The 27,971-nt window shown below is 67.6% G+C and overlaps 2 protein-coding genes and 1 long non-coding RNA gene across 6 annotated transcripts in view; 2 read left to right on the top strand and 1 right to left on the bottom strand.

Moving 5' to 3' along the window:
• The window catches only part of LOC138845617 (long-chain-fatty-acid--CoA ligase ACSBG2-like), a 25,461-nt gene extending 25,251 nt beyond the window's left edge, over nt 1-210 (top strand). The window contains exon 15 of the mRNA XM_070058732.1: nt 181-210. The gene's annotated coding sequence lies outside the window, so the exon portion shown is untranslated. The remainder of the gene's footprint in view (nt 1-180) is intronic.
• LOC127490155 (uncharacterized) overlaps nt 1-6,124 on the top strand; it is a 6,590-nt gene extending 466 nt beyond the window's left edge. The window contains 11 exon segments of the mRNA XM_070059313.1: nt 181-388; nt 1,025-1,318; nt 1,432-1,537; nt 2,567-3,158; nt 3,230-3,632; nt 3,710-4,562; nt 4,564-4,621; nt 4,807-4,946; nt 5,610-5,701; nt 5,703-5,908; nt 6,036-6,124. Coding sequence (XP_069915414.1) covers nt 181-388; nt 1,025-1,318; nt 1,432-1,537; nt 2,567-3,158; nt 3,230-3,632; nt 3,710-4,562; nt 4,564-4,621; nt 4,807-4,946; nt 5,610-5,701; nt 5,703-5,908; nt 6,036-6,124 — 3,041 coding nt within the window.
• Nucleotides 6,125-9,375: 3,251 nt separating this feature from the next.
• Nucleotides 9,376-27,971, bottom strand: part of MLLT1 (MLLT1 super elongation complex subunit) — a 66,545-nt gene continuing 47,949 nt past the window's right edge. For 2 of the 4 annotated variants that reach the window (XR_007917997.2, XR_007917998.2), the window contains 9 exons: nt 23,486-23,629; nt 20,030-20,155; nt 17,210-17,761; nt 14,440-14,527; nt 13,359-13,467; nt 11,789-11,888; nt 11,596-11,667; nt 11,438-11,509; nt 9,376-11,343 (listed from right to left, as the gene is read on the bottom strand). This is a non-coding gene — a long non-coding RNA (MLLT1 super elongation complex subunit). The remainder of the gene's footprint in view (nt 11,344-11,437; nt 11,510-11,595; nt 11,668-11,788; nt 11,889-13,358; nt 13,468-14,439; nt 14,528-17,209; nt 17,762-20,029; nt 20,156-23,485; nt 23,630-27,971) is intronic. The other 2 variants (XR_007917999.2, XR_007918000.2) reach the window with 1 other exon arrangement.

The following is a 27,971-nucleotide window of genomic DNA, read 5'->3' on the forward strand; positions in this document are numbered from 1 at the left end:
TGCGGGCAGGTGCCGGCTCTCCGAGACCTCCCCGGGGCACAGCGCCTGTCCGTCCGCCTGCCCCGCACCCCCGTCTCTCTCGCCGCCTCTCTGAGCCCCCAACTCTCCCAGGTTTTGTCCCCGGCACCCCCCCCCCACCTGCCTGCCCCTCTCTGACCGTGCCCGCCCGCCTGCCCGCAGGCCACAGCTACTGGACGACGCATCGCCCCGACGAAGTGCGGCAGCGGCTGGACAAGAACTTGTGTGCCCACGAGGCGCCCCTGACCGTCCACGACATGGTCACGGGCACGGCCGTCGCGCTAGGCTCCAGGCGCAGGAACGGCGGGCGCCTGCTCACCTGCAGGGAGCGCTACCAGGAGCGCCGGCGCGCGGCCACTCCTTCCTCAAGGTACCGCCAGGGGGCGCCCTGCGCCGGCGCCGCTCCCCTCCGCGCACGCGCGCCTCTCAGCCGCGCTGCCTGCCTGCGCCTGCGCGTGCCCCGAGCCGCAGAATCTGGGTTCGAATCCCGGCCTCTCCCGGAGCCCTACAAATGATTTTGTCTCTCTGTTGTTCAGTTCCCTCCTATGGAAAACGGAGCTTTTCTGTGGGAGTCCGTACGCCCTAACTACGTAAACGCGGTCACACACGGATCAGACGCGCACATAACTTAGGCCTGCCACACTCAGTGTAAAAGATCCCAACAGCAGAGCTACGCGCGCGCACTACATCGGCACCCAGCTCGCGCGTCTGCTACACCCGGCATGGCTCCGGGGGACGGCCCGGGGTGGGCCCCGCCACCCACGCGGGAGACCCGGATGGAGGTTCTGGCTCCTGGCTGTGGCCTGGCCCAGCCCGGGCTGATGCCATGGGCATTTGGGGAGCGACCCGCTGGTGGGAAGTTCTCTCTCTCACACTCGTTCAAGATGAAAATGAGCATTTAAAAATGTCCAGGAGCGCACTCTTTTTTGCGTTTTCTCGGGACTTCAGCACCGTCAGCCTGGACCGGATCCTCACTTGGGTTAGGGCTGTGCTGTGCCGCGCCGAGTGAGTGTCTCGGCGTCTCTGTTCTCCCCACGACGCCAGGACGTTCCCGCCCCCAACCTGTGACGGGTGCTGCCAGACGTCCCCCCGGCTGGGAGCGCGGCACCGGGCAGGAGGCAGGGGCACCCCTACCCCAGCGCAGCCTCTCGGCTCGAGGCTGCCGGGCGACGGGGCCCTCGGAGCCTCACTGGGCCTCCCCCCACTCCCAGCTAGGCCTGCAGCGCTTCCACAGCGCGGGGATCACGGGGTTCACCTCGGAGCAGTGGGTCATGGCCAGCATGGGCGCCATCATGGCGGGGTAGGGGCCCCCACCTGCCCCTGCGGAGACAGCCGGGGTCTCCGTGCTACCTGCAAGCGCTGGGTGTCGGGGCAGCCTCACCTCCGGGTTCCGCTCCCAGAGGCTTCTCCGAGAGCCTGCCGGGCCATCGCCCAGAGCTCGAAGGCGGACGGCGACAGGCAACTGCAGAAGGCCATCCAGGTCGGTGGCCATCTTCGTGGCCGGCCGGAAGCGCTGAGGGTGAGCGCCCGCCCCCCCGGGGGAGGTGGCCAATGAGCGGCCGCCCTGAGGGGTGCGGGGGAGGAGTCAGCCCACTCAAAACCGGAAGTCCCGCCCTTGCATCGCACATGCCCTTCCGGGTCTCTGGCCCTGGTCAGGGAAGGGGCCGGAGTGGCCAGCCGCTGGTGTGGCGCGGGGTGGGAAGGGCGGGCCTCGCAGGGGGCCCGCGTGGCGAGGGCGGGAAGCAGCGCTGAGGCGCTGACAGGGCGTGAGTGGCCGTGGCCCCTCCCGCTGTGGAGTACTACGCGGCCTTGAAAAGGCCTACGTGGAGGGACCCGGGGGGGACGCAGACACGAAAGGACGCGGCCTGCGGGATCCCACTCCTAGCGGGTCCCTGGTGTCCGCAGAGCCACGGACGGGACGCGGGGTGGGGGTGGGGGTGCCGGGGGCTGGGGAGGGGGTGTTGCCCGGGCATGGAGCCAGCCGCGGTCTGGGCAGCGGAGAATGTTCTAGAAACGGACGGAGGTGGGGGCTGCCATGCACGCTTCATACTGAAATAACAAAACGGCTGGAGGTGACGCGCACCCCCGCTGGGGGTCGGGGGTCCCCGCTGGGCCGCTGCAGGCTTTGCTGTCACGTCTGCGCCCAGAGGCAAAGCCGGGCTGTGCTGCGGACACGGGGGAAGGAAGTCCTGGAGCGTGGCGTCCCCTTCACCTGTCGCGAGATCGGCCTCTCCTGGAAACGTTTTTATTTAATTGATTTGAAAGGCAGCGCTGTGGAGAGGTCTTCCATCCGCTGGGTCACTCCCCAGATGGCCGCAGCGGCCAGGGCTGGGCCAGGCTGCAGCCAGGAGCCAGGAGCTCCATCCGGGTCTCCCACGCAGGTGCAGGGGCCCCGGGACTGGGGCCATCGTCCACTGCTCTCCCAGGCCACAGCAGGGAGCTGGATGGGAAGGGGAGCAGCCGGGACTCACAGGTGCCCGTGTGGGGTGCCGGCGTCACCGGCGGTAGCTTAACCTGCCGCTCCGAACAACGTTCAGGAAACGTTTGAAAAATGATCAGCAAGTTTTGGGTGGGAGCATGCAAAGGCTCATGGGAAGGGGGCATTAGGAGACAGCCTCCGGGGGCAGGCCGTGTGGCACAGTGGTTAGCGATGCCTGCACCCCACGTCGGCGGGGCGAGTCCCCGCCCACGCCAGCTCCCTGCGCATGCGCACCCTGGGAGGCAGCAGCGACGGCTCAAGTCCGAGGGTCCCTGCCGCCCACGTGGGAGCCCCCGATCGGATTGGGGGCCCCTGACCTTGGCCTGGCCCAGCCCCGGCGGTCGTGGGGGCACTTGGGGGAGGGAACCAGCGGGTGAAAGCTCTCTCCATCTACCCCTGCCTTCCTCTTTGTCTCTACTTGGCTGGCTGTCTGCTCCCACGCGTGCTGTGCCGCAGGGCAGGGCTCTGGGGGTCCCCGTGAGCCGCCCCCGGTCCCGCCCCTCGCAGGGCTCCCTGGCGGACGTGCTGCAGGAGGTCTGGCCCGCCTCCTTCTACGGGGTCCCCCGGATCCGGGACGGCATGCTGGACCTGCTCAAGGCCGGGCCCCTGGACTCCAGCGCCTTCCGTGGCCGTGGGGCTGCGGACCAACAGCTTGCGGGTGTTCCAGCGAGGCCGGCGGGGGTGGGGAGCCCAGGGCCTGGGCCCGGGGTGCCGCAGCGACGGCCACGCTCTGTGTCCATCCCCCGCTCTGCTTCCGCCTGGCCAAGAAGCTGACCTTCAAGGGCACCAGGAAGTTCCTGGGTCTGGGGCGCTGCCGCCAGCTCCTCAACACGGACCTGAGGCTGCCCAGGGCCACCCTGGACGTCGTCCTCAGCCTCAACAAGCCCACCTTTGAGATCTGCAGCCTGTCCGAGTCCTCGGGCGTCCACGCTGTCTGCAGCCAGCGAGACGGTCAGATGCTGAGGTGGGTCCCGGCCGCACGGACAGACGGACAGACAGGTCTGGGCCCGAGGCCTGCGCCCCTCTGGCCCGCCTCGCCATGCTCTGAGGGTCACTTGGGCGGCAGGCGCCTTGTTGGTGACACTTGGCCTCTCAGGTGTGGAGCCCTGTGGTACGGAGCTGTGGCCACGTGGAGGTGACCTTGAGAGCGTTGGGAGCGTGGGAGCCGCCGCGTGGGTCGGCGCTGGCTCGGGGTCCCTCATGGGGCTGAAGGTCCGGCCCCAGAACCGAGAGGCGTGACGTCAGAGGTGGATACCTCACTCGGTGTGTGATCAGACAGACGGAGCCGGGGCGGGGTCGGCTGCCAGGCATCCGGGCCTCGTGTGTGTGTGTGTGTGTGTGTTTGCGCGCGTGGTGGGGGGTGATGAAACCCTGCGTGATCGTGAGGGTCTCACAGGCCATGGGCAGGGCTCACTGCACCGCAGCGCCGGCCCTGCGGTCACGTTTAAGGAAGGCCCCGCCCCCGAGCCTCCGACCGCCTGCAGAGGACGGGCACCAGCGCCAGCCCCCGGTGTCCTGGGAGAACAACCCCTTGGTGGTTCCCCTCCTCCCTGCCAGGGCCGAGCCCACCCACGGACGCTGTCCCCTGCCTGGAACCAACAACAGCATCTGGAGTTCACCTGCGCGTCCTGCCTGGCCCCGGGCTGGCGTGTGGGCTCCGCGAGGTGTCCGTGCCCAACTAGGGGTTGGCTCTCCCCCCACTGTCACTCCACACCTGGCCCCTCCCCTCTCTGCACCTGGCTTCCCCCCCACTCTGTCACTCTGTACCTGGCCTCCCCCCACCCCCCGTCACTGCACCTGGCTCCCTCCTCCCCCGCGCCCTCCCTTGGGCCCTAGGAGACAGAAGGAGTGTGCAGCGGTTGTGGGATGGGAGGCCGCGGGGTCCTCACTGCCCTGTGCCCCCAGCTGCGGGAAGGGGCTCCTGGGCACCCACACCAAGGTGGAGGGCGAGGGCGAGGCGGGCGTGGGGACCGTCTGCATCTGGGGCCGGAACGTCTTCATGGGCTACCTCGGCGACAAGGCGGCCCCCCGCCGGACGATCGGCACGCCCAGCTGGGTGCACACGGGGGGACCTGGGTTTCCTGAACGCCAACAACTTCCTCTACGTCGAGGGCAGCGTCAAGGGTGAGCGAGACGGCGCGGGGCTCCGCGGGGCGGCTGTGGACGGTGGTGCCGGTTGCACACAGCACAAGGTCCAACGAGGGCTGAATTCCTCCAGCCGTACGCCTGGGGTCTGGGAGCTGCCTCGCGAGCGCTGGCGCTGCCTGGCTCCCGCCCCAGAGCCCGGCCCTTCCGCTCCCCGCACGCAGGCGTCATCACGCTGAGGTAGGGCGAGCCCATCAACCCCGGCCCCATGGAGGACCGCGTGAGGACGTGCGTCCCCATAGTGCGCTGAGCCGTGCTGGTGGGCCAGGACGCCCCGTACCTGTGCGCCCTGCTCACGCTCAAGGTGCCCTGCGGGTGGAGGGGGTGGGCTCTGGGGGCCCCGGGGGCGTGGCCTGCTCCGCTGGCTTTGCGACATCTGCGTCCCGCATTGGGGCCTGGGGTCGAGTCCCAGCTCCGCTCCTGACGCCAGCTCCCTGCGCGTGCGCCCTGGGAGGCGGCAGTGACAGTTCAAGTGCTGGGCCGTGCACCCACGCGGGAGCCCGGACGGAGCTCCTGGCGCCTTCAGCCTGGCCCAGCCCTGGCTGCTGCAGGCATCTGGGGAGGGGACCAGCAGGTGGGGGCAAGGGCTCGCTGTCCCCCTCCCTCTCTGGTAAATAAAACCTTAGTGGAATAACAGGAGCTGAGGCTCGCCCCGTGGGTCCCGAGCCCTCCCTCCTCCTGGAGGCTGAAACCCCAGTTCTAGAAGGAGCTGTGCCGGACGCGCGCTGCCCTGGCGCCCACGCTGCCCCTGCCCCCAGCAGCAGCCCGGCAGCGGGCCGGGCCTGGTCCTCCCACCTGGGCAGGAGCCATGGGACCACTGGCAATGTGCGTGCGTGGCCCTGTGCTGGGTGTGTGGCCATGTGCTGGGTGCGGTGGCCGGGTGCTGGGTGTGATGGCCGGATGCGTGGCCCTGTGCTGGCGGAGGGTGCAGGGGCTGCTCACCCAGGAGCGGCCTCCCCTCCCCAAGTGCCAGATCAGCTCGGAGACGGGAGAGCCCCAGAACGCGCTGACCAGCGAGGCCGTGGCCAGTCCACGCGGCTGTGGGACATCGTGGGCGGCCGCGACCCGCCGTCATGGAGTCCATCGGGCGGGGCATTGAGGCCGCGAACGCGGAGGTCCTCTCGGACGGCGCCAGGATCGTCAAGTGGACCGTCCTGGACGCGGACTTCTCGGTGGCCGGCGGGGAGCTCGGTGAGCCGGGCGGGCGGGCAGGCGGGGCTGCTGCCCGCGCACACACCGACGTCCTGGGGACGGTGGTGGGGAGGGGTGCGGCCGTGAGAGCCCCTCGGGGCTGCCCACACTGCTTCTTGGGTGCTGCGGGGCGGCTCCCTGGCCGAGGCCACCCGCTGTCCCCGTCGGGGACCTCCTGGGAGTGGACCTGCCTCCGTCGCAGGGGCCACCAGGAAGCTGAGGGGGGCGGCGGTGGCCAGGATGTGCCAGGCGCAGACCCAGGAGGTTCGTGCGGATGACCAGCAGCGCTAGCGGCTGCGGGCCCCTCCCCAGCCCCTCCTGCCGGACTTCCGGAGGGGGAGGGGCTCCTGGCGGAACAAGGGAGCCCCTGCCGGGGGAAGGCTCCAAACCCCAAGGGATAATAAACCTCGCTCACCCCAGCGCGCACGGAGCTGGGAGAGAGGGACCTTGGCCCTGAAGGCCGGGGTGAAGCTCACGGCTTCTTTGATTCTGAAACCAAGCCCCCCCCCCCCCGCGCCCCGTAAGGGAGGGGTCGCTGGAGAGACAGACTCGGGACCCTCTCTGGAGCTGGTGCTGGGGCCGTCCCCCAGCTGTTGGCACACAACCTGGGGTGCGCGGGAGGGCCCAGACCTGCTCCTGTGGGGGAGGGGAGGGGCGGCTGTTAGAGGGGCTCCACCCTGGATTTGTCAGAACCACCCCGGGGAACTCGTGGTCTGAAGGCTGCACCCAGGGGCCGGCACTGTGGCCTAGCGGGTAAAGCCGCCCGCCGCCTGCAGTGCCAGCATCCCGCATGGGCGCTGGTTTGCGTCCCGGCTGCTCCACTTCCCATCCAGCTCTCTGCTGTGGCCTGGGAAGGCAGCGGAGGACGGCTCAAGTCCTTGGGCCCCTGCACCCGCGTGCAGCGATGCCGGACCTGCACCCACTGGGCCGTGTCTCCGTCCCCCGGCCCCGCCCTGCCTTAGGCGCTGTGTCAGTCGATGGGGAGCGGGGGAAGGGACCTCTGTGTGGCAGGGATCCCAGGAGCTGGGTGTCGGGGGCGGGGCCTGCTTTCACCTGCTGGTCACCCCTCCTGAGACCCCTGGAGTCAACAGACGCCTCGCCCCTGCTCCCTCACCTGCCTGGCAGGCAGGTGGAATCAGGCAGGGCTATTCCCAGACGGCGAGCCAGCACCCCGTAGCTCTGCCTTTCAAATAAATAAATCCTTAAACGAAACACGCAGCACCCAGCTCACGGAAAAGATAATGGAGAGAAACTCAGTCCACGCGGCCCGGCAGGGCTGGGCGGCTCAGAGGGGATCCCAACCGGTCCCGAGGCTGCCCGGGGCTGCAGGGGCCACCACGGTGCGGGGCCGTGGACACCAGCGGGAAACACGGGGGCCCTTGCAGGGCCGTGGGCACGAGAGACGCTGCTCGCGTTAGAACTCAAGGCCTGAGAGCGCGGAGTTCCTCCCTCCCTCGGGGGGTCTGGAAGGGACACACGGAGGCGCTGGGGTGGGTCCGGGTCCCACGGGGCCGTCGCTTCAGGCAGGAACGCTGACGCCCAAGGATCAGTCGGATGACCGCGCGTGTCTGAACGCGGGAGCGAGGTGGCCCCGTCCCCCAGAACGCGCTCAGCCTGGTTTTCACTGTTCTCCCCCCGGGAGGCACGCACGGGCTCCAGTGCCAGCGGCGTGGTGAGGGCGCCCCCTGCCGGGGGCACAGAGACACTGCAGCAAGATCTGAAGCCAGGCAGGGGCCAGGCTCCTCTTGGGTGGAAGCCCTCTCAGGAGAAACAGCCAGGGTCCCCTGAGCACCTCGCCAGTCCCTTCTGAGGGTGGCGGGCACCCCCAGCGACCTCCCTCTGGGCTCACCGTCTTAAAGGCCCCCACGAAATGTCGCCACCCTGGGGACCAAGCTTCCAACACAGGGAGCCACGTCTGGACCACGGCACTGATGGGGGGCTGAGCCGGTGTGTGGGCTTGAGACGCAGCCCCTGGGGGTGGGAGGGGCAGAGGGTGAGTTTCGCCTCCAGAAGCCCCACCCACACCCCAGCTCCTTGGGCGGGGCGGGGGGGGCTGGCGCTGTGGCGCAGCAGGCCGAGCCCCAGCTTGGGATGTCGGCTTCTCAAATCCGAGCACCAGTTCCAGTCCCGGCTGTTCCACTTTGGATCCCGCTCCCTGCTAATGCGCCCGGGAAGCAGCAGATGATGACCCAAGTCCTTGGGCCCCTGCCACCCACGTGAGAGACCCGGATGGCGTTCTTGGCTCTTGGCTTCAGCTTGGCCCAGCTCTGGCTGTTGAAGCCCTTTGGGGAGCGAACCAGCTAAGAGAACATCTCTCTCTCTCTCTTTCTGCCTTTCAAATAGGAAAAAAAAACTTAACAGAAATAAGCGACAGATTTGGCCTGTGGGCCACAGTTTGCTGACCCTGCCAAAGAGCAGCCGGAACGCTCCCGCGGTGCCGGCCAGAGCACTAGCCGTACCAGTTCTCTGAACAACCGCACCCACCCACAAGGGCCGCCTATGCAAGAGGGCTTGTTTGCTGAGAAGCGAGGGCGTGAGGGGCCAAGCCGGCGTGCGAACCCTCAAGGCCAACGCTTGAAACCAGCGCCCCGGGCTCTCCGCCTCCCTCGCCCGTTCGCTCTTGGCCTCCAGAACCCTGTGTGCTACGTGGACCTCTAGGTTCCTGTACAATCGGGCCGTGCCGGGGGGTCTGGGGGAGAGCTGAAGATGGGCCAGAGGGTCTCCCAGGCCACCCAGACTCATTCAAGTCTGCAAAGCACCCGGAGAATTCAAACTGGTTTTTACCTGTGGGCTCTTCTGGAAGGTCCAGTGTTCGGGGGCGCAGAACCGTGGGCTCTCCCAGGCTGGGCCGAGGCGCCTCCTCAGGCTCCGGGATCCCCAGCTGCCCTCCAGAGCCACTGCGGAGCGGGCCTGTGAGGACGAGAGCTGTGAGGCACACGGACCGGCTCGGGGCGAGGAGATACCGGCCCCTGGAGGAGGCTGCCCTCTTGTCTGCTGGTGGGGATGCGAAGGCACCGAGCGCTGGGAGGAGTTCTGGAGGTGCAAGCCCCCCACCCCACCCCGGGCGTCGGGCCATGAACAGCTTCAGGGGCTCATGTCTGAAACTGGTACCCAAAGCCTCCGCCACCTTCCTCCCCGCTCCTCTAGGGGGCGCTGGAGCCCAGAGCAGGCGGATCTGCTCAGACACTCGCCCCTCCAGGCCAAGTCCGGAGCAAAGCCCGCGCGCGGGGTGAGCTGGCAGAGGGCCGCTTGGCTCCTGGCAAAGGCTGTCCTACGCATCCACACACCTGCCCGCCCACCCGTGCACCCACCCGTCCTTCCTCTCCCTCCCACCCACCCACCTGGGCGTGGACCCGCCACGTGTCCGCGACGTCCGACTTGATTTCCGCGCTCCCCTAGCCGCCCGCTTCCAAGGAGGGGGCGGAGCCTGCGCAGGAGTGGGCCGGGCTCTGCTGCGGCGGCGCCGCCCACCCCGCCAGTCCCCTCCTGGGCACCTGGGCACCGGGGCCCCTCGGGGCACGAACCACACGGACGCGCGCCGCTCTGCTTTCCATCTGACTTTATTTCACTTTTTTTTTCTATAAAACTCCTCCATAATTTCACAATTTAACAAAAAGTTTAAAATCCAGGACAGAAACAATCCTGTAACTCGTTACAAACACGTTTCTCCTTATTCCTGTCAGCCAGGAGTTGGTCTCGGGCCGCCGGGAAGGAGTCCCGGTTCCTCGGGGCGCGTCCTGGAGGAACCCTGGCGGGCGGGGAAGGTATTCGATACCCTCTGGTTTACACTTTGTTCAGGAGACGGCCACACACGGGGATTTGCACTGGGGGCGAGCGGCTTAGCACGGAGCGCGCCCCAGAGCCCTCTCCGGCCCAGCTGCTGGGCAGCCAGGGCGGGGAGGCAGCAGCTGGGAATGCTGGCGGCCCGGCACGTCCGTCGGGTGGGCGGGGAGCCAGCCCTGGAGGACAGCGGTGAGGCCTTCCGGCCAGAGGAGGTAACAGAAACGGGTCGCTGCGTCCGGAGGCTTTGCCGACAGCACGAAGGGCCGGGTGCCACCGCCGCGGCTGCGCTGGCCCGTGTGGGCCCCAGGAGAGCCTCTGGAGAATCAGCAGCCCGGCGACTGCCCGCGGCCTCTGAGCGCGGAGGGCGGCGGCCACCCCGCGCCCACGCGGGGCTCTGGGGCCTGTCCATGTCCATCTTCAGCGGAAGCGCGGGCGCCCCACTTTGGAGTATTATTGGCCTGCCTGGGGAGGGGGTGGGCGGCGGCCGGAGCCTGCCCCTCTCCGATACCTGAAGGCAGTGGGGCCGAGGGGCCTCTGAGGTCTCCTCTGGAAGTTCTCGTCCTTCCCGACGATCCGGGGGAGCCCCCAGGGCAGCTGGAGTCGGGGGAGCCTTGGAGGCAAGGAGTGTCGGGATGTGCCCGGCAGACACAGCCAGGAAGACCAGGGAGCGCAGGGACAGGGCCGGGCCCGCCCCGCGCGTGGATTCATAGCGGGGGTGGGGGAGGGGGTGGGGTCACGGGCCCTGCCCCCTCTGCCTGCACGCTGGTCCGGGCACAGGGACACGGGGGACGGGGGTGGGCAGGGCGGCGCCAGGGGGACCTGGAGTGGGCTGTCTCCGCGGGGTGGGGCTTCCCGGGCCGGCGTGGGGGGAGGGGCCGTGTGGAGCACAAGTCCCCGTGGTCCCTGGAAAACTCCACAAACCACCCCATCTTATTTGGCAAAAGCTCATTTTTTTTCAAAGTTCGAAGACTTGCTCAACAACGGGGAGGAAGAGGATCCTATGGAGGAGGGTGCGCCCGGCCGCCCGCCTGCCCGGCGTAGTGTTCAGGGGCCCGGCCCGGCGGGAGGCGGCGGCGCCCCGGCCTGCAGCCGACACAGACCCCGCAGACATCTTACCCTTAGCCCCCCACCCCCCACGTCACTGCTGCCACAGAAACGCACATCGGAAACCGCTCGTGTACATAACAGCGCATACACATATATAATATAGACAACTGCACAGCGCGGCCCGGCCGGGCTGGCTGCAGACACGGGTGGGCGGGGCGTGTTCTGAACCGTCTGCGAGGCTGGGCTCCGCCCCGGATGCTCAGAGAGCCCCGAGCAGCCCCCGCAGCGCCGGGGGCAGGGCCGCCACACGGAGGGGCCCCCAGCCCCACGTGTTCCTTCCTCTGCAGGGAGCGAGGCCCAGCCTGGTTGATGCCCGCACCACAGACCACGTGCCGCGAGCAGCCCGGCCCCCCCTGGGGGGCGGGCGGGGGGAAGCCGCCGAGGAAAGTGCAGCTGGCTCCGAGGGTCGCTAAGGCAGTGCCACGAGCAGGCGGGGCCCGCGCGCAGCCCCCCGGGGCCCCGGCCGCAGGGGCCCGGCACCCGGCCCCGGGTCATGTGGCCACGGCCTCCAGGTAGCTCTGCAGCTTGCGAACGGTGCTCTCGTCCAGGGAGAAGAGGTCGAAGTCGAAGGTGGTGTTGGTGACGTTGAAGTGGCCGGTCTCCTCGATCAGGTTCACGATCTGCAGGGTGGGGGACGCTGGTGGCCTCGGGCTGGGCTGGGCTCAAGGGCGCCCCCCCGCCCGCCCCCCCGGGCCGTCCCCCCCCCCCCCGCACCTGCTGCAGCACGTTGCGCTCCCGCAGCGCCATCAGCCGCCGGTGCAGCTCCACCAGCTCGTCCGTGTAGGCCTGGGGGGCCGGAGTGGGGCTTCAGTGGGTGCTGTAGCCCCACCCGCGGGCAGCCCGCGCCCCCACCCGCAGCCCCGCGCCCCCACCTTGTCGTAGCCGCCTTTCTTGAGGATCTTGTCCGGCTTGCTGCAGGGCTCCGGGCTCCGCCGGCCTGGCGCCTGCAGGAACCGGGTCTGCTCAGCGCTCACCCAGGCCTCCCAGTCCCGGCGCCCAAGCCGCCCTGGCCCCATCTCCAGGACGCGGACCCGGCACGGAACCAGCTCCTGACCACAGGCTCACCTTGCTGTTGGGTGGGGGTGGCTTCTGGGGGGGCGGGGGCTCACGGCCGGGCAGGCAGGAGTCTGCGCTGTTGTCACTCTCGCTGTCACTGAAGCTCAACCTGCAGACAGGCGGCGGTCAGCCCCGGGCCTGGCAGCGCCCAGAGTAAGGGCTGCGGCTCCCCTCGTGCAGCCCTGGCTGAGGCGGTGTGCGGAGGCGACAGGACCGCGGGAACACGGGGCCCTCGCACGGACCCCGGCCGGCGCTGCCTCGGGGGAACCTGTCTCCGAGGGCCACGGGCAGCGTGGCGCCACCCTCTGCCCGCCAGACACAGCCTTTGCGGCTCCGCAACACGGAGCCCTCCAGGGCACGGGGTCCACCTCGGCCTTGGCTTCCTCACGGGACGGGCCCGGCGTTGTGCCCAGCAGGAAGAGCCGCTGCCTGCAGCCCAGCACCCTGTACGGGCCCCAGCGTGGGTCCCGGCTGCTGCACTTCCTGTCCAGCTCCCTGCTAACAATGCGCCTGGGAGAGCAGCCGGAGTCCTGCGCCCAGCTGGGCGACCAGGAAGCAGCTCCTGGCTCCCGGCCTCAACCTGGCCGTTTGGGGAGTGAACCAGTGGATGGACGATCTCTCGCTCTCTCCCTGCCTCTGCCTTTCAAATAAATAAAGTATAAATTTGAAAAAACAAAAGGCACAGGACAGCAGCACGGGGTGGTGCTGCCGAGCCTGAGGGTCCTGCCCATGGCCTCGGCTTTCCCGGCAAGGCTGCCTGAGCAGGACAGCCACACCGCGCGCCCCGCTGTCCTCCGCGCCTCCTGCCGCCTCCAACAGGCCGCGCTGACTGCGGCCAGGGGCGGGCAGCAGTGCTCAGCCCCCAGCGGTTTGTGTCCTGGGCGTCTCCCACGGCAGCAGCAGGCTCGGCCCGGCCCCCTCCTCAGCCCCCTCCCCGGCCCCTCCAGCTCCAGGCCTGGCTCCACCTCACTTGTTACCCAGGCGACGCTGCCGCCCACGGCCACGGCCACACCAATCACTTTCACCTCTTCCCTGTGTCCGACAGGTGGCAGCTGGGTGCCAGCCAGACCCGGGCCTCCCAGAGAGCAGGCCAGGCCGGGAGGGGCAGCCCTGCCCGCGTGGCCCGAGTGCCGCACTGCCAGCCCCTAGAAGGGGACCCACGCCTGTATCCCCGCCCAGCAGGCAGGCGCCATGGAACGCCGCCCAGCCGCTGCCTGCTCCCGGCCCGAGTCCGGAGGCCGAGGCCCTGCGTGGCCACTTTTCCCCTGGCGGTCACCTGCACGGGGCTCCTTCCCAGAACTCCCCGGGGCCCTGCTGGCACAGACAACGGCCACTCCCGGCTGAAAGAGGAGCCCCTGAGGCCCCCAGGAGGGGGGCTGGGGGTGCCAAGGTGGGGTCACTCCAGGACCCTGGACTGTGTCAAGGCCGGCTCAGGAGGGCCGGATGTTGCTGTCCCCGACCCTGTCCCCAGACAGGGCTATGGGTCGGCCCTGCCCCTCCCCTCTGCAGTATGGAGACAGTGCAGAGCACCACCCACCAGGGCCCCTTGACCCCAGGACCCGACGCCCCACCCAGTCACCTGGAGTCCCGTCCTGGGTTCGTCTTGACGGTGGCCTCGTCACCTGATGAAGAATCGTCCTCGTCAGACTCCTCTGACTGCAGGTCCTCCACCATGGAGCGCAGGGGTCCTGGAGGAGAGGAGAGGGCCCCCCCGCTGAGCTCGGCGTCCCCGCCCCCAGGCCACGCGCAGCTACTCCCGTGACCCTACTGCACACCCAGGACCCCCAGGGAGCCCTTCCTGCGGCCTCCTGAGGGACCCCTGTGCCCGCCCTGCCTACCTTCCCGGGCCTGTCCACAGGCCCCGGGCCTGTCCATCGGTGCCGCTGAGGGGAGGTGCCCCTGCCCCCAAGTGCAGAGTCTGGGGCTTTCCCTCCCTCGGTGGGGCGGGCGCAGCGGCCACAGCCGGGCTTGGACGCTCTGCTTGGGCTACAGGGTCCCTGCACCCAGCCACCCCGACTCAGACCTGCCCAGGCCCCGTCTAATTCCCTCTGGCTGCTCGCAGCCCACCGTCCTCCCCTTTCTCCAGAGGCACCCGTTCCAGTCCCCTACAGACGGCATCTTGGTTTATATTCCCGTTACCACGGCAACGGAGGGACACAAAGCCCTCAATTACCTTGGTCACGTGGCCTGGCTCCAGCAGGTTCCCTCCCTTCCCAGAGATCAGAGCACTTGGAGAGGGGACAGGCTTTCAGGGCCCCATCCCCCAGCACACGCCTGAATCCCAGGCCAGACCCCCCAGCCACTCCCCTCCCTGTGCCCCCAAAGGATTCCTGCCATCGGGGGAGGCGGCACACTGCCCTCCCTCAGCTCTGAGCGAGGGCGCCGTGGCCTCCGGGTCCGTGCGAGCCCAGGGCCCCTCCGCTCCAGGGCAGCCCCTGGGCCCCCTGCCTTCCCCCAGCAAACCCCACACTTGGTGACAGGGGACTGCTTCTGCCCCCGGCCCCATCGGGGCCGGCCCCCGCGCCTCCCCTCCCTCCCTGTCCCTTTCAGACTCAGGGCGTGCTGCTTTCGGTAACAGTCCCACGCCATCAGGGAGACGGGGAACCCTGACCCCAGGGGCTGCCCCACAGGAGCCCGCCCGTCCCCGCCTCATGACGCACCTTGGCTGTGGTTCTGAGACGGTTCAAAATCCGAGTCTGAGCTGGAGTCCGAGCTGGAGCTGGAGTTGGACGGGCTGGACGGGGCGGACTTCACCCGGCAGGGGCAGGCGGGTGGGGGAGGGGAGAATGACACCTTTCAGGCCAGAGCAGGGGGAGAAGGTGCTCTGGGGTCCCCACAGGGCCCCTGCAGCCTCCCCCAGTCCAGGACATCAGCAGTGTGACCGCCTTTTCCCACTGAGGACCCGGTACAGCAGAGCCCGCCCTGGGTACCCACTTCTCTTTCCCACCCCGGCACCGTCCTGGGCCTGAGGGCCCAAGTGCACGCTGTGTGCGCTGAGTGTGTGCACGGCAGGCAGATGCTGCACTGAGCCAGGCACCCTCCCCCCACCCCCGCCACAGCCGTCTCCCCCCAGCGCGGTCACCAGGGAGCAGCCAAAGCTAAAACAAACGTGACAAAGAACTGAAGGCGCGAGGCGGCGGCCAGGGGCCCGTGGAGGGCGGGGTGTGCGAGCGGGTGCGTGGGCTGGAGGGCACGGGGCTGCGCCTCCTGGGGGCACAGCAGCCAGCCGGTCACTGCAAGTGCCCGCCCCGCAGAGCCGAGGCTGGGCCAGGGCCGGGAGGGACCCGCTGGCTCCGGGCTTGGGTCTCAGCCAGGAAGCTCTGCGGGCAGAAGCCCAAGCCTGAGCCCCGCAGAAGCTGCCCGGCCGCTGGGCCGCTCACACGTGGCTGTCCAGCCCGCCTCAGCGGCTGCCAGCCACGGCAGACAACCCTGGGACAGGGCTCAGGACCTCGAGATGCAGAACCCGCACGCTCTGGGGCCCTTGGCTCCTCCCCGCGGCGTCTGGGACAGGGCAGCCCCCCTGCAGAAGGGGCCCAGGAAGGCACAAGGCCTCTCCTCTCTGTGAGCAGGGGGTACTGAGAGGGAGGGGCCTCTCCTCCCGACCCAGCCCACTCCAAACACACCCCGCCAACCCCTGCTCGCCCACCCTCTTAGCAAATGGCCTTCCCTGGGCAGCACAGTCCCCTGCACACTCCCCGGGTGCCTGTTCTAACACTGGCCCTGTGGCGCAGGCTCACACAGCCCCCACTTCTAAGCCTCGGCTTCCCCACCCCTGCAAGCCAGCTCAGCAGCGCCACCTGCAGGAAGGTGGCCGAGGAAGGACCTGGGCCCCCACTGCCTCCCGCGGGTCCCCCAGCCCGCAGGCTGCTCAGGTCCGCAGGGGAGTCAGTCTTTCCTCCCGTGTGGACCTGCGGCAGGGAGAGGCATCCAGAAGGCTTCAGCCAGCGCCCAGGGGGTGCTGGAGCAGCCCGAATGCCTGGTTCAGGGCCCCAGGGGCCCAGCCCGGGGACCTGGACACAGCAGCGGCCCAGCGGTCTCGGAGTGCGGGCGAGGGCTGGGCACGGACTTCAGCGGTCACGGCCACGGCTTTCCAGCAGTGGAGCTGCAGGCAGCCTCCAGCGAGACTCGGCCTGAAACGGGCAGGGGGAGGCCAGGCAGCTTTTCCCACCCCACAAACCTGTACTTCATGGAGGCCCGTGGTGGCCAAGGCTCCTGCCCGGAAGCCACTCCGTGCACAGGAGGCTAGGAACTCCCGTGCCTCCCTGTGTGGCTGCTGCCTCAGGAGCCCAGTGTTTAAGGCCACAGAGCTGGACACCAGCCCCAACCCTGCGCGACAGTTCCCACGTGAAGGGGACCTCCCTGCTAGACACCCTGGGTGCCCCCATGTCAGTGCAGGGGTCTGGGGCAGGGCCAGCTGGGGGGGGAGGGGGGGCCCTGCGGACTCTTGGCCTCAGCTGCCCTCCACTGCGGTGCCCGCCCAGCCCGTGGTGCAGAGAGGCCTGGAGACGGCCCCAGCACCTACCCCCTGGCCTAGGGGCTCTGGGCAGGTAGACGTGGGTGCTGGTGAGCACCTGCCAGGCCTAGGGCTTTGGTGAGGTGGCTCTGGGGCCCAGCAGCTGAGGACCGCCAGCAGGTGACACTGCCAGGTGACACCGTGTCTTCCAGCAGCTGGCTGTGGGATGCACACCAGCTTCTGTGTCTGAGCCAAGGGGACGCAGTGTCACCCCCAGCCTGACAGCCCCCACCCAGCGCTGTCACCTGCCACAAGGCAACCCTCAAGAAGCCAACACTGCCTTCCCCCAGGACCTCATTCAAGCGGAGCTCCCCGCAGCAGTGCCGGGGGCTGCCCTGGAGGGCGGGACTTGCTCACGCACACACCCAGGCTTCCGTCCTCTCAACTCCAGACACAAGCGCAGTGGTCGAGACACTGCCGCCACCATCCACGGCCTCCCAGGAGGCCTGGCTGCTAGGCCAAGAGTCCTGCTGTTGGTCCTGGTGGCTCAGGTCACTGGACGGTGGGTGGCCTTCAAGGAGCTGACTGGACACAGCTGCAAAACTAGCCCTGGCACCGCCTCTGTAGGGGCCAGGCTGTCCCTGGGGGGCTGACCACGGACACCCAATGTCCCTCCTGTGTGCGGCCTGCCAGGAGCTGGGCCCAGGAGCAGAACAGCAGGAAGACGTGGGGGAGTGAACTCCTCCCAGCTGACCACGCGGAGACTGAGAGCCCATCAGCTGCCCAGGCCCACGCAGGCCACCGCACATGGCCCCAGGCACTGTGTTGCCCGGAGCCACCCACGAAGGCACGTGGGGACTACGGACTCCGCCTCCTGGGGACCCTGACCCAAGGCAGAGGCTCACTGAGCAGGACGTGAGTCCGGGCTGTGGGTTCCAGCCGCACCTCCCCCGCCCTCTCCGGCCGCCCCCCCTCACCTCTGACTTGAGGGAGGCCTCGTCCTCCGAGTTGGACTCCTCCACCTCCAGCGCCTTCCGGGCCTCCCTGGGCTCGCTCTCGGCCTTCACCTTCTCTCCCTTGCTGCTGTTCTTGTCCTTGGCTGGCTTTTTGTCCGGGAAGGAGGAAGACGAGGTGCGGGGAGAGGCGCCCGGGGCGCTCCGGGACCCCTTCGAGCTGCTCTTCTTCGGCTTTTTGGCGCTGGGCTTCGGCGAGTCCGCGGCGGCCGGCCGCTTGCTGGAAGCCTTGGGCAGGGCTGGGGGCTGGGGCCCCCCTTTGGGGGACAAGCTCTCCAGCTTGGCCTCCTTCAGGGCCATCTTGGGCTCCTTGAACGCGGCCTTGGGCGGCGGGGCCTTGTCCTCCTTGGGCAGCCGGCCCTCGGCCAGCTTGCGCGCGTCCTTGCCGCCCCTGGCCTGCTCGCGCTCCAGCTCCCGGGAGGAGCCCTTGCTCTCCGAGTCCTTCCGCGGCCGCTCCCGCTGCTCCTTGGTCACCTTGTGCGGCTTCGAGGCCTTGCTGCTCTCCTTGTTGGCGTCCTGCAGGGCCGAGGCGGGAGGGCGGGTGGGGGAGACGCGGGGTCACACGGCGTCCCGGGGCCGCCCTGCTCCACCCCGCCAACCTGCCAAGTGTACTGTACCCGATTCAGGCCCAGCTACAGTGAACCTCTCAGAGAGCGGGGGTCAGGCAGCAGGCGAGCTTACAGGGAGCAGTGCCCACGCCCGGCCCCAGGAGTCCCTGGGGAAGTGCAGTCACACAGAGGGGCAGGCCCACCACGCTGGCTCCGGGGGTGCTGGGGCGGCCTCGCCCCCTCCCTGGCTTCCTCTTGGCCCCAGCACCCGTTCTCCACCTCGGTGCTTCCTGCCCGCCCCAGCTGTCCAGGCCCGCTCCAGCCTGCCCTCCGCACAGCTGGGGAGGACAGTGCACTTGACCCAGGCAGGTGACACTGACGGCGTGCCCACTGGGCTCCCGCTCCAGGCCTTTCGGGATCAAAGCCATCTGGGTGGTGAGACAGGGAGGACACTGGGGTCTCAGCCGTGGGAATTCAGAGCTGAGTGGAGCCCCCGTGAGGATACAGGTGGAATGGAGGCTGAGAGCAGCCCTGCCAGGGCCCTCCCAGGTGCTGTCTGCAACCCCACTACCCACACCTGAGGGGCGGCCATGCGTCACGGGGCAAGGGCACAGGCCTGGCACCCGGCGAGCACTCAGCCCCGACAGTCACCACTGCCACGCGCGGCCTGGGCACCTCCAGTCTCTCCCAACGTGAGGACGGGACGAGAGCCCATCCGTCCCCATCTCAGGGCCGCCCGTGACCCCAGAACGGTGAAGCACAGAGAGAAAGAGCAAGCAGCCCGACTGCCCGAACCCAGCCAGCGCCACAGGGAGCCTCCACGGCAGGCACCCGGGGTGAGCGAGGGCCCTCACGCCTGCCCCAGCGGGCGCACGTCCTGCTGGCCTTGCCGCCTGAGGCAGGGACTGACTGGGCACGGAAGCACCACAGGCTGACCCACCTGCAGCCGCAACCACCAGGCTCGCCGGCGGTCCCCTGCTGTGGGAGACCCAGGCTCTCCAGGCACGCGGGGCAGAGAGCTGACACCACTGCCCCAGGGCAGAAGCCACTCACGGGCCGCGCCCTCCGAGGGCCACACAGCGCTGACGGCTCAGGGCCTCGGGGAGAGCGGACACCAGAGATGGACCTCAGCAGGGCCTTGTGGCAGCTGAGAAACCCACGCAGACGCTGCCCACCACACCCGCGGGTTCCCAGGTGCAGGGCAGGTGGAGCCGGGGACCTTGCCCACAGCCCTGACCCCGCAGGCAAGCCCAGCTGGTGTTCCTGCTGGGGGCTCCCAGGGTCCGGCCGCCCCTGCAGACACAGCTCTGCGGCCGCAGGCTGTCCCCACCAGGCGGGAAGCACTGCTCCCCGCGGCCATCGGGCCACAGCAGTGTCCAGGCGATGCAGCAAGCGGACAGCAAGCCCCCTCTCCGCTCCGCTCAGACTTCCACAGAACCCTGGGGCTCGGAGCCCCGTAGGAAGTCCCTGCCCTTCACCCTCTGCAGGAGGTCCCACCCCTGCTCGAAGACCGAAGACTGCGGATGCCTGAGGCGTGCTTCTCCTGTGGGGTTACACACAGGTGAGCCCCCTGGCCGACGTGGGGGACCCAGGCCCACGCCAGCCCCCAGGAAAGAGAAGGAAGAGACGCAGAGAAGAGAGCACAGCCGTGGGCGTGGGGACTTGGACTAGAGTCGCCGGGCGGAACGCACACGCATGGCGACGTGGGCACGGCGACGTGGCCCAGAGCCTTCCGGAGAGGTTTGCGAGAGACCCCGGCCTGACTGGGCCGATCTGAGAAGACACAGCACCCCTGCTCCAGGAACTCAGCTCTGCACGCGACCCTGCCTCGGCCCCTCCCCACGTAAGCCCTGCCTGCGGCGGCCACCGCCAGAGAAGCAAAGCCTGGAACAGCCACGGGCAGGCACAGCCCAGGCCGCAGACCCCAAGAAGGCAGGCGGCTGGGCGCGGCCCAAGATGGAAACGGCCTGACTCCCAGAGGCCGGAGCGAGCGTGCGCACAGGGCTGTGGCGGGACAGTCCCCAGCGCTGGCGCAGCAGCCTGGGCAGCTTCAAGACACAGGGACGAGGCCCCGGGACGACGTGGCCTACGCCTTGACCCTAAGGGAGCGGCAGGGAGTGCCGGGGAGCGGAGCGCTCGGGAGAAGCTGCCACGGAGCGAGTGCGGGTGCGGAAGGCCCAGGCGGCAGCGGGAGGGCACCCGGCCGGGCCGGGGCTGGGCCTTCCGCCTCACTAACCTTGCAGCCGTGGGACGGTTTGGTCTTCTTGGGGTCAGAGAAGGCAGAGAGTGGAATTGTGGGTAACATGGGGTAGTCGGGGCTGGGCCTGGACACCGATTCTGCTCCTTCGGGCATTACCATCACCTAGTGACAAAGAAGAGACAGGCGTTACAACGCGGGAGCGAGCGTGGCTGACGCCATGGAACGGGGCCTGAGCGTCACTTTCCCGAGAGAACGGCAGGCGCCTCCTCCGGGGGAGCGAAGAGAAGCGCTGGGCCCAGGACGGCTGGGCCCCGGGGAGCAAAGCCCCGGGCAAGCGGCCAAGACGGGCGAGGGAGGGCGCCGGGGAGCGCGAGAAGGCAGCCACGGGCCAAGCCCGGCCAACGCTGAGCCCGGAAGGGCCCCACGCACAGCCGCGGCCAGCACGGGGGAGAAGGGGGAGCCGAGGGCAGCTCCCACGTGTCCTGGGGATGAGCCTCAGCAGGGGCGAGGCTGAGGCAAGAGAAGACCTGCGCGGGGCGGGGCGGGGCGGGGCGCCCACTCCAGCCACTCCTGCCAGAGCCACAAGGAAGTGCTCCCGGGAACACCTGTCTGGCTCCCGTAGGGCTGCCGGACGCCAGCTGCAGGGAGAGAGGGCTCAGCCGTCAGGGAAGGGCTCCCAGAGGGCGGCGAGCAGGGAGAAGGAGCGTCCACCTCGCAGAAGCGGCGTCACTCACGACCCGCGGCCCTGGCGCTCCGGGCTGAGCCGGCCCTCTCATCCCGGGATGCCGAGATCACGCCCTCACGGGACGGCGGAGGCCAAGGGAGGCAGCAGGGCGGGGCGGGGCGGCCCCAGCTCCGGGGCTGCACGGCAGCCCACCTGACAAGACCGAGGTGTGCCACGGGACGCGGCCGCCCAGGCCCTGCCTCCCCCGAGCTGAGGCCCAGCCCGACGCCATCTCAGGACAGCGCATCTCCCTCGCGTCCTCGTCAGGGACAGACCCTCAGCACAGGCAGGAGGAGTGCTTCTCCCTCTGCAGGTGTCATGGCCAAGACCACGCGCCCCGCGGGCAGATGGGGCCAAGGACGTGAAGGGCTGGCCGCTGACCCTGGTCGTGACAAATCCCAGGACCCCAAGTGACCACCAGGAAGGGCAGGACGCACAGCCGCTCTCCTCCACGTACAGCTCGGACTTCCCTCGGTAATCCCGGCACCGCCAGCTGCCCGTGGGCGGGGGCCGCTCTGCTGTCAGCACCTGCTCCCCCGGCAGCCCTGTGTGCAGCCTGGCCGCCTCCCTGTCGCGGTGCCCTTCAGACTCGGCCGGATCTGCCCTCCCCACGCTCCCTCGCGGCCTCCGCCCTGCCCTGGGTTTTATGTGTTTAGACGACGCCCTCACAGCCTTCATCTCATCAGAGCAAAGGGAACCGCCGCCCGCAGGAGCCGAGGCCCCACACGGGGCTCGCAGGGGCCCCGCGACGCTGACTGTCTCCCAGAGAAGGAGAGAACAGGGCCTTTGGGGACGCCCAGAAACACCTGGGGAGGAGAGCGCGTGCCATGCAAAGGGTGCAGAGGCGGTGCTGGGGAGGGCCCTGCCACCTGCCTGCACCCCAGTGCCGCCAGCGCGGGCGCCACCTCCCCGCCTCCCCAGGCCAGATCAGAATCACAGAGGGACCTTTATCAGGAACACAGCAGGGCTCCTCCAGCTCCTACCACGAGCAAACCTGCTCGGGCTCAGACAGAAGAGCTCCCAGAAGACCCGCCTGTACTACAGGAGGAGACAGAGGTCCCTATGGAGCAAGAAACACCCTCGAAGACGGGCCTGCGCCCCACACCACCCACACGTGCCCCAGATAACACACAAATACGTCGCATGCGCAAAACACACACAGCATACACGCCACAGAAACGCGCCCCACACTCACACACAATGCTGGCTTGCTTCACCGCGGTGTGGTGGTTCTGAGGTCTGCCCCGTGACCCAGCCTCAGCCCAGCCCTCCCCCGGGATGGTCCCTCCCCACAACCCTCAGCACCCTGCACCCCTGCCCTGTGACCCAGCCTCAGCCCAGCCCTCCCCTGGGATGGTCCTCCCCACGACCCTCAGCACCCTGCACCCCTGTCCTGTGACCCAGCCTCAGCCTAGCCCTCCCCTGCACACCCTGGGCTGTCCTCCCCACGACCCTCAGCACCCCGCACCCCTGCCCTGTGACCCAGCCTCGGCCCAGCCCTCCCCTGGGATGGTCCTCCCACGACCCTCAGCATCCTGCACCCCTGTCCCGTGACCCAGCCTCAGCCCAGCCCTCCCCCGGGCTGTCCTCCCACGACCCTCAGCATCCCGCACCCCTGCCCTGTGACCCAGCCTCAGCCCAGCCCTCCCCTGGGATGGTCCTCCCCACGACCCTCAGCACCCCGCACCCCTGCCCTGTGACCCAGCCTCAGCCCAGCCCTCCCCTGGGATGGTCCTCCCACGACCCTCAGCATCCTGCACCCCTGTCCCGTGACCCAGCCTCAGCCCAGCCCTCCCCCACACACCCCGGGATGGTCCCTCCCCACGACCCTCAGCACCCCGCACCCCTGCCCTGTGACCCAGCCTCAGCCCAGCCCTCCCCCGGGCTGTCCTCCCACGACCCTCAGCACCCCGCACCCCTGCCCTGTGACCCAGCCTCAGCCCAACCCTCCCCCGCACACCCTGGGCTGTCCTCCCACGACCCTCAGCATCCCGCACCCCTGCCCTGTGACCCAGCCTCAGCCCAGCCCTCCCCCACACACCCCGGGATGGTCCCTCCCCACGACCCTCAGCACCCCGCACCCCTGCCCTGTGACCCAGCCTCAGCCCAGCCCTCCCCCGCACACCCTGGGCTGTCCTCCCATGACCCTCAGCATCCCGCACCCCTGCCCTGTGACCCAGCCTCAGCCCAGCCCTCCCCTGGGATGGTCCTCCCACGACCCTCAGCATCCTGCACCCCTGTCCCGTGACCCAGCCTCAGCCCAGCCCTCCCCCGGGCTGTCCTCCCCATGACCCTCAGCACCCCGCACCCCTGCCCTGTGACCCAGCCTCAGCTCCTCCCCCTGCACACCCCCGGGCTGTCCTCCCATGACCCTCAGCATCCCGCACCCCTGCCCTGTGACCCAGCCTCAGCCCAGCCCTCCCCCGCACACCCTGGGCTGTCCTCCCCACGACCCTCAGCACCCCGCACCCCTGCCCTGTGACCCAGCCTCAGCTCCTCCCCCTGCACACCCCCGGGCTGTCCTCCCATGACCCTCAGCATCCCGCACCCCTGCCTTGAGGCCAGCAGCATCCCGCAGGCTCTGTCAGGGCCCTCTGCTCCCAGGTGACCTTGTGGATGGGCAGGCAGGTGCTAATTACCACAGCCACCCAGGACGCTGCAGGGAGACCAGCGACGCATGTCCACAGCTGGCAACGCCCAGCCAGCCCTGCCGGGCACCACCGCGCACCCCCAGCACCCTTGGCGCCCCGCCCACGGGGCCCACTCACCCCGCCAGCCATCAGCAGCTTGTAGCGGAACTCGGTGGTGGGGTTGTTGAAGGTGAGCTTCTCACAGCGCAGGTGGTTCACGGGCGGGTTGCCCTCTGGGTTCAGGAAGAGGTCGTAGGTGAAGCAGACCTTCCTCGGCTCCTCCTGCGACCAGGAAAACAGGAAGCGGGGTCAGAGGGCGGGGGTCAGAGGGCCCGCACCCTCCGCGGGCTTCCCTCCTGCCATTCAGAACCCAGCGGCCCTTGCAGCCCCTCCCGCCCCACAGGTGCCGATGGCACAGCTGAGCGACGGTGCTGAGCCCCAACCCCGAACTCTGAAGTCCCGAACCTGCACGCTGCAGCTCCTCCTTAGGGAGAATCAGACACAGTCCTAGGCTGGACACACACCACACACCTGACACAGAGTGCACACTACACACACCACACCCAGCACAGCTGTACACTACACAGCCACACACTATGGTCACCACACAGTCACACACCACACACACTACAGATAAACACACTAACGTGGTACACTACAGCTGCACACTATACACATATACTAGAGACACACACTACACACAGTACAGCTACACATTACAGCCACACACTAGAGTCACACAGTATACACATTACAGCCACACACCACAGTTGTACACTACAGCCACACACTATAGTCACCACACATTCACACACAATGGCCACACACTACACACACTAGAGTCACCTAGAGTCACACACTACACACACACTACAGAGTCGCACACTACTGCCACACACACTAAAGTTGCACACTACAGCCACACACTATACACATATACTAGAGACACACACTACACATACAGTTACATATTACAGCCACACGCTACACAGTCACAACACGCTACAGCCACACACTACAGCTGCACACTACACACAGTCATGCACTACATAGCCGCACACTACAGCCACGCACTACACACAGCCATACACTACACAGCCACACACTACACACTGTTGTACACTACACAGTCACACTACAGCCACGCACTACACAGCCACACACTACACACAGCCCCACACTACATAGCCGCACACTACAGCCACTCACTACACACAGCCGCACACGACACACAGCCACACACTACAATCACACACTACAGAGTCACACACTAGTCATGCACTACAGCCACACACTACACAGCCACCCACTACACAGCCACATACTACACACAGCCACACACTACACCATTACACACTAGTCACACATGAGTCACACACCAGAGTCACACACTACAGTCACACACCACAGTCACACTACAGCCACACGCTACACACAGCTGCACACTATACACACTACAGCCACGCACTACACAGTCGCACACCAGAGTCACATACTACAGTCACGCGCTACACTCAGCCACACACTACACAGCCGCACACTACACAGAGTCACACAACAGCACGGGACCCGGAGGGGCTGCAGCACAGCACCACGAGACTGCCCACGCCAGGCCCACCCACACCCCTGACACCTCACGAGACAGAGGCCTGTGCTCTGGCCGCCCCCCCGCCCCCGGCAGTGCCGACAGGGCCAACAGCTCCTGGTTTGGGGCGGGCACTGGATGGGTCTGGGGGAGAGGGCGTGAGGAGCTCCTAAGTGGCAGTCGTGAGAAGGGACATGAGGCTGCGACACCCACAGCTGAGGGCCAGGAAAGCCCCAGGGCACAGCGATACACCCGTGGGGCTGCGACTCTGCCACTCGGAGCCAAGAGGGCCTGGGACCGCGAGGACCCCGAGGGCCGTGATGAGCTCACACACGGAACACGCTGTCCCCGAGACGGCCCCAGCCCACGGCGGAGCACCTGGGTTCCAGTCCCGTCCTGAGACGGCCCCAGCCCACGGCGGAGCACCTGGGTTCCAGTCCCGTCCTGAGACGGCCCCAGCCCACGGCGGAGCACCTGGGTTCCAGTCCCGTCCTGAGACGGCCCCAGCCCACGGCGGAGCACCTGGGTTCCAGTCCCGTCCTGAGACGGCCCCAGCCCACGGCGGAGCACCTGGGTTCCAGTCTCGTCCTGAGACGGCCCCAGCCCACGGCGGAGCACCTGGGTTCCAGTCTCGTCCCGCTGCTGACTCCAGCTCCCTGCTAATGCGCACCGGGAGGCAGCCGGTGACGGTGATGGCTCAAGTACCAGGGGCACTGTCTGTCACCCATGGAGCAGAACTGGTTAAGTTCCCAGCTCCTGGCTTTGGCCTGGCCTTGACCTCCTGTTGTAAGCTTTTGGAGAATAAACCAGGGGATGGAAGATCTCCCTGCAGCTCTCAAATAAAAATTTAAAAAAATTAAAAATAATATAAATATAAATAATATAAATCTAAAGTGAGCAAAGAGTTTGGGTACACAGTTCTCTACAGATAGAGATAGTGAGTAAGTGCACGAGAGGAGACACAGCAAGACTCCATGAGATGCCACGGCACACCCTCAAGGGCAGTAGCCGTCCACATCCACAAAACAGAAGCAAGCGTTAGACAGGACCTAGGGAACCCTCGGACACGGCCGGTGGGAATGTGAAATGGGACAGCCACCTCGGAAAGCCGGGTTCTTTCACTAGGTTGAAGACACAGGGACCGCCAGGCCTCACGCACCACACACACACCAACACGTGCACACCTATGCTCACGGCGCGGCATCCCTTGTGATATCCCCAAACCAGAAACAGCCAAGTGTCCGTGGCCAGAAGCAGGGACGAGCACAGCGTGGCCCGCCCACACAGCGGACGTCCCAGGCGCTGACACCACACAGCGTGCAGCACGCTCGGCAGACGCAGATGCAGACGCAGAAGGCCACACCGCGTGGGCTCCACGGCTGGGAGGCACAGGAGGTGGATTCCTGGTGGACGGGGGCTGGGGAGGAGGACGCAGGAAGGCACTGCTGGGCTGCAGGGAACACCCTGGGCTCAGAGAACTGCTGACCAGGCGGGCGCCTGGGTCAGAGTCCCGGATTCGCTCCCAGTCCCAGCTTCCTGCCAACGTGCACTGCGGGAGGCAGTGGTGACGGCGCGAGTACTTGGTCCCTGCCGCCTCCGCGGGGGATGCACACAGTTGCTGAGCCCAGGCTTCAGCGCCCCGGCCTTAGCTGCTGTCGACATCCGGGGAGTGAACCAGCAGCCGGGAGCTCTTTGTTTGCCTTTCAAATACAGAAATAAAATTTGCCAAAAATTGTGGTAACTGCACAGCATTGTGAGCACACCAACATCCACTTTGAAAGGGGAACCTGACGTGTGACACAGACCTCAAGCTACTAAAATGCCACTCACTGGGGCCAGCGCTGTGGACAGCAGGCTACGGCTCTGCCTGTGGCGCCGGCATCCCACATGGGCACCAGCTCGTGTCCCAGCTGCTCCACTTCCAACCCTGCTCTCTGTTGATGGCCCGTGGAGGCAGTGGGGGCTGGCCCAAGTGCCTGGACCCCAGCACCCATGTGGGAGACCCGGAACAAGCTCCTGGATCCTGGCTTTGGATGGGCTCCGCTCCGGCTGTTGGGACCATCTGGGGAGTGAACTAGCAGATGGAAGACCTTTCTCTCTGCCTCTCCCTCTCTCTGTCTGCATCTCTACCTCTCAAATAAAAATAAATGAATAAATATCAAATAAAAATAAGATGCTACTCACTAGGAGAGAAAGGTCTGGCAGTTTGGGGCCTGGTGGAGGTGCCTGAGCAGGGCCTCTGTGCTCAGAGATCTGCCCAGGAGGGGGTGAGGAAAAAGGCCCTGCCCTGCGCCCCCGCGGTCTGCAGCCTCCCCACGCCCGCCAGGCCCCTGTCCTGCAGCTCAGGCGCACGGCTCAGTCACGTTCTAGTCCTGGGACAGAGGAGGCAGCAGCACGGGGCTCTGGGTGGTGTCTGAGCCCTGTCCACCAGACAAGCTCTGCTGTGGCTGGGCGTGGGAACGGCAGGCTGTATGCAACGTCAGCAAGCTGGCAGCGTCCTGCCACGCACGAGTTCCCAGGGTGGACCACAAACGCTGTCCCCACGCTGCATGTGTCATGGGAAGGAGCCCTGGGGGTGGTGAGTGCTAGGGCGCCACACAGGAAAACAGGTCTTCTTTATCCCACCAGGACCTGGGCTCAGGTGGGCTTCCCCCAACCTCAGGGGAGGGTTCAAGACTGGTCTGAACCAGACTGGAAACCGCCCTCCCCTTGGGTGAGGAGCTGGGAGGGGCAGGCCTGCCAGGAGAGCACCTCTCCCCTTCTCTCCTTCTCTGCTTCCCGCTGACACACACGCAAGGGGCCGTGAGGGGGCAGCCTCCTGAGGACAAGCGTGGGGGCCCCAGCACCCTGACCTCATGTCCTGCAGGAAAGCAGCCCCCACATCTGCACGGGCAGCCGGGTGGCCGGACACAGCTGTGGGTGACACGGACGGCATCGCCGAGCCCTCCGCTCCTCAAACCCGGGCAGCGCTCCTCCCCCACGCCCCTCCCCCCCAGAGGCACCTGTGTGCCGGGGGGCTGTGGTGATCCTTCACCTGCT

Source organism: Oryctolagus cuniculus, chromosome 16 (genome assembly GCF_964237555.1).
Source record: "Oryctolagus cuniculus chromosome 16, mOryCun1.1, whole genome shotgun sequence".
NCBI classification, from domain to species: Eukaryota; Metazoa; Chordata; class Mammalia; order Lagomorpha; family Leporidae; genus Oryctolagus; species Oryctolagus cuniculus.